Genomic DNA, 9,969 nt, shown 5'->3' with positions numbered 1-9,969 from the left:
TTTATTTCATCCGTTGTAAGAATATAGAGAATCCTCATACTTACAAAAATGGATATTAAAATATACAAAAGTACAAGTAACCAAAAACAGGGATATTTTTTTTGCTTTACACTATGACCATTTCATACAAGGAGAAGAAGAAGAACATAATGCTTCTTCGTAACGATGGCAATGCCTCAAAAAATATAGGCAGGCCAGTTTTCTCCTTTGGCAAAGTGTTCCTTATTTAATAAAAAAGAGTGGTCTGCACGGACACCTGGGCATGCTGCTCATTCTGGTGGTCTTCATTTTCCTCTCCTAATATTCTCGACACTCACTCACAAACTATTTCACATTCTGTTCTAGCAATCCTCATGATTTAGGTGGTTTAGTTCTCTCTCTCTCTATCTCTCTCTCTCTCTCTCTCTCTCTTTAGTAATGCCTCCATTTCCAAGAGCTCATGTGAGTAAAATGACTTATACATTTTTATGTCTATACAGGGAACAACTGCATATATTTCCTATACTCTATATTATTCTGTCTGATTTTACATCACACGCTTTAGGTTTTGTATGTGTATGTGTGTACTTCTGTTGGTCCCTGGAAGCATTAGTGTTCTAATTTCTTTAAGGCCCTAAATTGATTGTTTTTTTTGAAGAAACAATAAAAATATTGGTATACAGATTGATACAGTACTGTTGTGATGATCAGGCTATGGAATGTTCTCCAGCACATTTGAATGGCTGAGGAAACATCATGGAGCGGTACAATGCAAACTCGTCTTAGTCTCCACACAAAATGACTCACACCGATGAACAATTTCACATAAATAAACCTTTTTAAAACTATAAACTGTAACTTTGATCAAGTATAAATAGGGTGCCATGAAATATGGGTGTAAATGTTCTGGGGGATTAAAAAAAATAATAATGTTCAAAGGTCATGGATACTGTTGCTTTAAATGAGCTTCCAGTCTTTTTGTTTTAGTAAGTCTGCATGGGAACATGCACTGGTACTTAGGATATGGTTGAGGGAGACTACTCCATAACAACCTTTTTCACTCCTCGCTGTGAAGTGCCCTTCATAGGCAATCACTCCCAACCCCACTTCCTGAACGTCTGCAAGGAACATACAAAGAAGAAAGCGACAGTGATATCACAGAAAAACAAAAAAGCTTGCTGCTAAACACAGGAGTCAGAACTAACGTTGGGATCAACCTGATTTCGTCTGTCATACAGTTTGACTCCTTAGTGCAGTGGGTATGTCTGTGACTATGACGGAACTCCAGCTCCTTCTTTCTATTTTCCTGATTGTCTGGGGGTGGACAAGGCCTTCTTATTTCCTGGTCAGAAGCTGGTTCTCCAGGTCTTCCAATCGGGCAGTCATCGTAGAAAGTGCGGTCTGGTTAAGGAACTATGCCACTCAAGGATACATTGTGTATATTGTGAAAGCCAATTCAGGATCTGTTAAGCATCAAAACTTATTTGCCCCAGAAGAACTCCGTTAGGACAGAGAGAAGTAGCTTCTGAGACAAGGCTGGCATTGTGCTCACTCACGCTGTCAATTACAGGAAAAACAAACAAAGCCAGACCCAGTCAGGGCAGAGCCAAACAGTGCAAAATTGTCCTCCCAGAGACCCTCCTCGCACACATCTGTTTCTGGACTCTAGATACTTGGACAAGGAGGCCTTCTCCGCTTTGATGAATGAAGGGCACTGAAAGATTAGGTGTGTCAGGCGTGACTTCACAAAGACTCATTGAGCCTCTCGTTCAGGCTTCCTGTGAAGAGACTGAGCAACACAACCACCCTATTTCCCCAGAGTGGACAAGTAGACACGAGAGCTCGACAGAAGTCGGCTCCAAAGAGCTCCCCTCAAAAAATAATCGTCTAGACAGAGCATTCTGCCAAAACACTTTCTTTTGGCTCCCCAAAATGAAATTAATGTCCCTCTTTGTCAGTATAAGTCAGTTCAAAGTTATGTGTAGTTCCATGAGTCCTTTGAACACAAGCAAGTAAATTAGTTGTTTCTGTATGTGTGGTGGAGAGATGACAGTGCTGTGGATGTACGTGACTGGCAGTGGGATACGAATGTGTAATACGTTTGTGAACTCATGGATTTGGTAAAGGATATGTTTCTGGTTCAGCTGGTCCAGGGCTGCCATGGTGGCCTGCTGGAACTCAACAAGGCTTTCACAAGCACATGGGTCCTTCACTTCAATCTCTCCTTGGCTCTCCTCTGCAAAAGGCCGGTAAGGTCAGACATAATTATATAAACAGGTTGATATTTTGCCTCACACAAATTAATTTGTGATAGTGGTTTACCGTGTATGCATTGTTTCAGTAGCAAATAGTGTTTATCTATTGTATAAGTGTCATATGTGTTTCTTTCAATACATTTTTTTCAATCATTACAAATAAATGCCAAAAATTGCACTCTTTTTTACATTTACTTTCTGTTTTCCTCCTTGTACATTTTCTCTATTATGTCTATGCATTTTCTCTACCTTGATAACGCCTACACTAGGTGGTGCTAAAGGGCAATAAATGTGTGCTACACAAACAACATGAGAGCTAACATATATATATATATATATATATATATATATATATATATATATATATATATATCTATGGAGCTAACTCTTGCTTGAATGTTTTTCTTGAATTACTTAAACATAATTAGGTATTTAAGTAAATATTGTACTTCTGTATACCCTGTAGTAAAATTTGGATTAGAAATTGATTGCTTTACCTGCACAGACATTGAGTTTAAGATTCTCTGCGATCTGATTGATGGCAGTGAAGTCAGCACTGTAGAAGAAGTGCTTGTCTACTGGGTCTGAGGCGATCTCACGGAGCTCATCCTCCACAGCTTTCCCAACACCCACAGCATACATGGTAATACCTAAGGAACAACAAGCATATACATATGTATGTTAGAAATAAAATACTGAATGTGATTTAATGAAATACACAACAAGACTATGAAAAAAAACCCTTTCCAAACTGTAGTCTTAACAGCTTTTATTAAATACATTGAATTACAAAAGACAGTGAAATAATCACAGATGGGCCTTTACTGACTGCCTACCTGCGTCCTTGGCTTTCTTAGCCCACTCTGTGATGTCATCCTGAGAGCGTCCGTCAGTGAAGACCAGTCCGACGCGAGGGATCCTGCTGGCATCACGAGCTCCCTCTGCCTCCGAGAAGCTGTTCTCCACCATGTGCTTGAGAGCCAGGCCCGTCATGGTGCCCTTCTCCATGTACTGGACATTCATGACTGCAGTCTTGATCTCGTCAGCCGTCTGGTACATGTTGAGGGGGAACTCTGTGCGCACGCGGCTGGAATACTGCACCAGGCCGATCCGTGTGCCACGCACCGACACATCCAGAGAGTCCACCACCTGGTTGACAAACTTCTTCACCAGTTCGAAGTTCTGCGGCCGTACGCTCTTAGACCCATCGATCAGGAGCACCAAGTCAATGATGGCCGACCTGCAGGCTGAATGCAACATCATACTGAACTCGGTTAATCTGACACAATGTTTGTGGGCCTGTTTTTCACCAAATTATCATACAAAAAATGGTGTTCATGATCCTACAAGGATTGATTTCAAAACCTACAATAACATTTATCAATATAAGAACATAATATCTGCAAGTCTTCTTGGATTGCTAATGGTTCATGTTTGTATATTAATCTAAACTGCTCAAATAATTAAGGAAACACTTACAGTTTTCCACAATTGTTAAAACACATTTTTTTAAACCTTCCACCCTTATCTCCATTCTCAAACTACATTCACAGAATGTCTGACAGTTCTTGCTAAATAAAACACTCGCCTCAAAAGTTTTACTTGTGCTCAGAACCAAACAGTGTCAGAGTACTGATCCAGTGTATGATTGAAGTATTCCCTTAATTTTTTTGAGCAGTATATTTTCTTGTAGCTGGAATTTTTCGATATGTTTGCCATCACTTCCTGCAGCCCAGTGTTATGTACATTATGCCTGTACATTCCTCACTGTATCTAAATTCACATTATAAGGAAACTGCATATTCTGACTATTCGTAAATAGGACTAATTGCACTGCAAATATTTCACTGATTACAAGTGTTTCCTACAGACTTCTGTAGGTGTACAGTATGGTATAAGGAGGCATACTTCCACAGGTCTTGCCATCGTCTTGCAGAAGCTGGCCCTCAGGGCAGATGCAGAAGTAGGACCCTGGTGTGCTGACGCACTGGAACTCACAGCCATGCTCCACTGTGTTACACAGGTTATCAGCTGATGGACAAAACAGACGGTGCACATGTTGAGAGAGGTGTAGATGGTTATACTGTATAAGAGCCTACTCAGTCCACTGTAAAATCAGGATACATATCAGGATACATACCAGAGAAGAACAGTTAAATCTAATTAATGCTTTACACTTACACCTGTGTTGCCTAAGGAGCAAAATGTCATAGAGCAACGTGGCCATACACCTCTCAATTAAACCATACTTAAGACAAGTGTTAAGAGATTGTTGCATAGCAAATGCCTAAACATGTAGAAAAAAAGTGTAACTCTAACTCTAGTTGGAACAGAATGTCACCAGGTTCTTAAAAGCAACCAGAAATTCTCCATTGATGTAGTGATAAATGAACAACGCTTCACTTGTTATTCTTGGCAGCAAAGTTGTCCAGTGAGATGGTCTGGAAAGACCATCACACCAGAAGACCTCAGATGAGTCCACCAAAGTTTTGTTGATTTTTAACATTCCCAGCATATTCAATCACCAAGGGCGGTGTTGACTGTTATTCTGGGCTGAGCACGATTTTTTTTTTGGAAACACTTCTGGTTTGGAACACACAGAATAGGCTTTAAAACAAAACACTTCCATTGTCTTCTTTTTTTCCTCCTCTACTTGAAACACACCTACAGTAAAAAATGGTCCATTAGGTCTCTACAATATGTGATACTTGTCTCACAGCAAAATTGACCTCCATACACAATTATCTTATTTATCTTTGCTAGTTGCAGCTGTTTGAGACTCATTTGTTTACACAGTAAGTGTTTGTTTGTGTCTGCTGTTATGTTCTCATAAAATAATAATTACATATTACAACAGCCAAAAATAAGACAAAAAACTGGCTGGCTAGTAACAATAGACTTTTTGCAAGCCAATGACAAATGATACACCAATGACAAATATGTAGATACCTGGGTTCTAAGAACAACTTGGTCACCGCACACTCTATCTCTTTTTCCTTTTATTTTTATCCCAACATTTCGGCCTGTCAGCCTTTGTCTGGGTTTTAACCAGAAGCTTATACTTACGGATGCAGGTCTTGCCATCCTCCTGCAGAGTGTATCCTTCATTGCAGCGGCAGAAATAACCGTTGAGCACACTGACACACTCATGTTGACAACTGTGATTTCCAAATGAGCAGTAGTTGATCACTGGGGAGAGAAACACAGCTGAGAAGTTACTGATCAGTGACACAGCATAACCGGAAACATAGCCTTCGATCTGGAGTACACATCAAGGTCACCAAGGTCTGATACGTGTACGCTGTGTGTTCTTTTTTTAACATAACCTTGTCAGGTGGCTTTGAATATGTCAAATTAGCCAGCCAGTGCTCTGTTATTGTACATTATCTGTTAGGAGAGTTAGCATGCTAATGAGGCTAAGCATGTGTTCTAGATATGTAATGGACACATGGAATGTTTTAGCTTCTGAAGTTAGTTTTTCTCAGTCGATTTGGTGCTTTTCTCAGATCAAAATGAAAATTCTCATAACTATTAGTTCAACCTCCACAACATTTAGTCATTTGTGCACATCAAAGTAGCAATTTCTCCTTCCTATGAACAAATTGCAAATGCTTTTGGACATGTATCAGTTGCTTTCATACAATTTTCTGCTGTTTTATAACATTATCATTTGCTTATGTCTTGTCAGTCAAAATTAACTATACTTATGGATGCTGAATAGTTAATAGTCTTCATTTCATTGCTTGAGTCATTACATACAAAATTGTTGAACTAGTTATCAAATTCTGTTACAATGTTGTAGAATTGCAAAGAGCATATACAGTAAAAATGTGAAACGTACATATTCAGTGTCTTGTACTCACTTACTCCTCTACCTACAGCAATGTGTAACTTTATGGCTGTACAAGTACTGTATAGTGCTGTCTTGAGCATGTTCAGACCTTTTTTTGCATTGGAAAACTATGAAAAACATGACAAAGCCATTTGACTATCTTGTTCATGAACGATGGTGTCAAGACTTCTCATTTTGATGACACTGGCAGTTTCATTGACATGAATACTTGCTTTTGTGGAATGGACTCTCCATTTTGAGAAAGTAACATGCTTTTGCAGGTTAGGTTTTGCAGTTGGCACTAATTGCTTTGAGAAATGCACTGTGCTTGTTTTGAGAAATGCTGGGCAACTGTTAATAGTGATGTGAGAAAAGCACCAAAGTGACTGAGAAAAACTGTAAAAGCAGGAACTTGTTTCTTGTGATTGTCACTAACTTGTGCAGGTCTTCTCGTCCTTATTCAGGTTGTACCCTTTGTTGCAGGCACATGTGAATTCACCAGGCGTGGGGTTGCAGATCTGCTCACAATCATGTTTGCCCTCAGCACAAAGGTCAATCACTGGAACACAATGCAAATGTCTAAAGTGTGCAGTGTTGTGGATAAAAACAAACAATAAAAGACCAGTCCTGTGAAGCTATCGTGGAATCAAATTATAATCCAAGGCATCTATCAGACCAATGTGGCAACTCCACATCGAAATACAGCCTGTGTTCTTTGGTGCTAACAAAATTACTAGACTGAATTAGTGAAGCTGTAGGACAAGTTAAACAAATATCAATAAAACATGCACATATTTGTCAGGTAATTAGACTGTAAGACTTCTGCCATGCCTAGTGCTATTTACACAGCCATCACTGATTTGGCATCTCCTGTGACTGTTTTTGCATGTCATGCTGCATAGCTAGTTAGCAAGCTAAGCGTTGATCATGGATCTAAAGGTAGCTATGTCTTTGCTGGTGGACTTGGTGTTTTGTAAGAGTGAGTTGTATAATTTATTCTCTAGAGCCCTGACATCACTAACTTGTGCAAGTCGTCTCGTCCTCATTTAGGGTGAACCCTTTGTTGCAGGCACATGTGAATTCACCAGGCGTGGGGTTGCAGATCTGCTCACAATCATGTTTGCCCTCAGCACAAAGGTCAATCACTGGAACATAATGTAAATGTCTAAAAGTGTGCAGTGCATTGTCAACAGTGTTGTGGATAAAAACAAACAATGAAAGACCAGTCTTGTCAAGTTGTTGTGGAACTGAATTATAATGCAATGCAACTATCAGACCAATGTGACCGCTCCTAATAGAAAGACAGCCTGTGTTCTTTGTTGCTACTGAAATTACTAGACTGAATTAGTGAAGCTGTAGGACAAGTTAAAAAATATCAATAAAACATGCACATGTTTGTGAAGTAATTAAACTGTAAGACTTCGGCCATCCCTAGAGTTACTTACACAGCCATCACTGTTTTGCATGTCGTGACTATTTTTGCATGCCATGCGGCATAGCTAGTTAGCAAGCTAAATGTCGATCATATCTTCAAAGGTACCAATGTCTTTGCTGGTGGACTTTGTGTGTGTATGAGTAAGTTGCATAATGTATTCTTTAGAGCCCTTTCATCACTAACTTGTGCAAGTCTTGTCGTCCTCATTCAGTGTGAACCCTTTGTTGCAGGCACATGTGAATTCACCAGGCGTGGGGTTGCAGATCTGCTCACAATCATGTTTGCCCTCAGCACAAAGGTCAATCACTGGAACATATTGCAAATATCTGACGTGTATAGTGAATGAAATGCCTGGATGTATCACAGATCTGAAGGGCCAGCACTTATCAGTAAAGTCAGATTAAGTCTGTGTCTGAAAGTGAGAATTAGGATTAAATCCACAATAATTGGTGAACACCAACTACAGTTAGTTTTTAAATTGATATGCTAATTTTTGTGGTGACTGTATTAGCCCATATTTATCCCCACCATTTGACACATTGAGGAATATTTAAAAGGTATCAGTAGATCAATGATATGTTTGTCAAGGGAACACAAAGATTACTTTATGCATTATCTAGTTAGTTAGCAATTGAAAAACCTAAACATGTGTCTTGGGTGGCCATTGTTTTTACTGGTTGAGACTATGTGTCTACAGTGCACTAGACTACTGGTATGTTCCTGGAGTGTTCTGAGGTATAGTTGATGAATAACATGAATTGTTTTCTTTTGCCTCATCACCACTAACTTGTGCAAGTCTTTTCGTCCTCATTTAGGGTGAATCCAAAGTCGCAGGCACATGTGAATTCACCAGGCGTGGGGTAGCAGATCTGCTCACAATCATGTTTGCCCTCAGCACAAAGGTCAATCACTGGAACATAATGCAGATGTCTCAAGTGTGAGGTGCATGGATTGTTTGGGGTCATTTTTGTGTTTGAAGTGCCAATACACCTGTACACCCAGGAATGATAGACTTTTTTGCAAAGACAAGTTGCTATTCATTGGTGATATTGCCTAGCCTGGCTTCGCTTGTTGGTATCTCAGCTCATTTTCTCACTGAGATATCAGTCTGGAAACGCTTATCTTATCAACGTTTCCGTCAGCCACCAGGATGGGGAACCAATCAGTTTGCCAGAGGGGATGACATCACAAATTTAGAAATGGAAAGTTGCAGCAGTAGAGCTATATGAAGCAAAGCAACTGTAGTAGCGTAGCGACGCCAGCAAACTTCAAAGAATTGGAGCTGAACGAATGTGTACATTTATACAGCAAAAGTAAATACTGTACATTGTTTCCTTGTTGCCGATGGTGTTTATTAGGCACTATCAGTTTGCAAAGGTTAGTGACGAAGTAGGAGGTAACATTAAGAATCCCTGATCAATGCAATTGGTTAGGCTGGACCAATGATTTCAAAGTTAGGATGCTATGATTGGAAACATTCCCCAATGGAGCGTTACCAGACCCTACTGAAACCAGGCTAGATAATACCTGCTGGACCTTAGAAGATTTGGGAAATGATGGTATACAGTATACAGGCAAAACATGCATGTTTATCAAGAAAGTCAAATGTCTGCCATGCCTGTTGCTAAATATGCAACTATATTATACAGTTATTGCAATGATTTCGTAGCAGCTAGTTAGAAAGCTAGCAAGCTAGAAGCCTTAACATTTTTTCTAAGATAGCTATGTCTTCATTGATGGATAGTGTGTGGGTGTGGGGGGCATGCTAAATGCTAAACTTGCCACTAACAAGTCATCAAACAACATCAATAATTCTCTAGTCCCCTGACATCACTAACTTGTGCATGTCTTGTCGTCCTCGTTCAGGGTAAACCCTTTGTTGCAGGCACATGTGAATTCACCAGGCGTGGGGTTGCAGATCTGCTCACAATCATGTTTGCCCTCAGCACAAAGGTCAATCACTGGAACATAATGCAAATGTCTAAAGTGTGCACTGCATGAATTTTGAAGTGTGACCATCTACTTCAGACTGATTAGCCAATTTTGAGTTGTCCAACTGAATGAACCTACTAACTTGTGGACATGTTAGAAACATTGGCAAAACATGCATTTTATTAAATTAAATAATAGATTTCTGACATGCTAGATACCAGTTATGCAGCCATTACAGTTATTGTATGTACTATCTTAGCTAGTTAGTCAGCTAGCAAGCTAAAAGCCTGATCATTTGTTCCAAGGTTGCAATGCCTTCATTGATGGACAATGTCAGTGTGTGTATTTGTTTCTAGCTATGCACAGAGGGGGGAATTCTCCTATGTGTGTAAGGGTGCGTAAGTAAAAAAAAAAGCTCGTAACTATGTACGTGCATTTCACTCTGCACAAATTCTGCCCTTGGCTTAAATCTGTCATTTACGTGCAATAAAGGGAGTTACGCGTTTTGAGAGGAGCAACCCCAAAATTTGAGCGTT

At 39.7% G+C, this 9,969-nt stretch overlaps 1 protein-coding gene across 5 annotated transcripts in view; it reads right to left on the bottom strand.

Moving 5' to 3' along the window:
• Nucleotides 1-9,969, bottom strand: part of matn4 (matrilin 4) — a 20,206-nt gene continuing 10,237 nt past the window's right edge. For 3 of the 5 annotated variants that reach the window (XM_042088153.1, XM_042088154.1, XM_042088155.1), the window contains 11 exons: nucleotides 9,340-9,462; nucleotides 8,289-8,411; nucleotides 7,685-7,807; nucleotides 7,089-7,211; nucleotides 6,503-6,625; nucleotides 5,301-5,423; nucleotides 4,143-4,265; nucleotides 3,071-3,481; nucleotides 2,732-2,884; nucleotides 2,111-2,215; nucleotides 1-1,373 (listed from right to left, as the gene is read on the bottom strand). In XM_042088153.1, coding sequence (XP_041944087.1) covers nucleotides 1,315-1,373; nucleotides 2,111-2,215; nucleotides 2,732-2,884; nucleotides 3,071-3,481; nucleotides 4,143-4,265; nucleotides 5,301-5,423; nucleotides 6,503-6,625; nucleotides 7,089-7,211; nucleotides 7,685-7,807; nucleotides 8,289-8,411; nucleotides 9,340-9,462 — 1,589 coding nt within the window. In that variant the 3' untranslated portion in view covers nucleotides 1-1,314. The remainder of the gene's footprint in view (nucleotides 1,374-2,110; nucleotides 2,216-2,731; nucleotides 2,885-3,070; nucleotides 3,482-4,142; nucleotides 4,266-5,300; nucleotides 5,424-6,502; nucleotides 6,626-7,088; nucleotides 7,212-7,684; nucleotides 7,808-8,288; nucleotides 8,412-9,339; nucleotides 9,463-9,969) is intronic. The other 2 variants (XM_042088156.1, XM_042088157.1) reach the window with 2 other exon arrangements.

The sequence above is a fragment of the Alosa sapidissima genome, chromosome 4, assembly GCF_018492685.1.
Source record: "Alosa sapidissima isolate fAloSap1 chromosome 4, fAloSap1.pri, whole genome shotgun sequence".
NCBI lineage: Eukaryota > Metazoa > Chordata > Actinopteri > Clupeiformes > Clupeidae > Alosa > Alosa sapidissima.
Note: the sequence above shows the minus strand (reverse complement) of the source record. Positions and strands in the feature narration are given on the sequence as shown.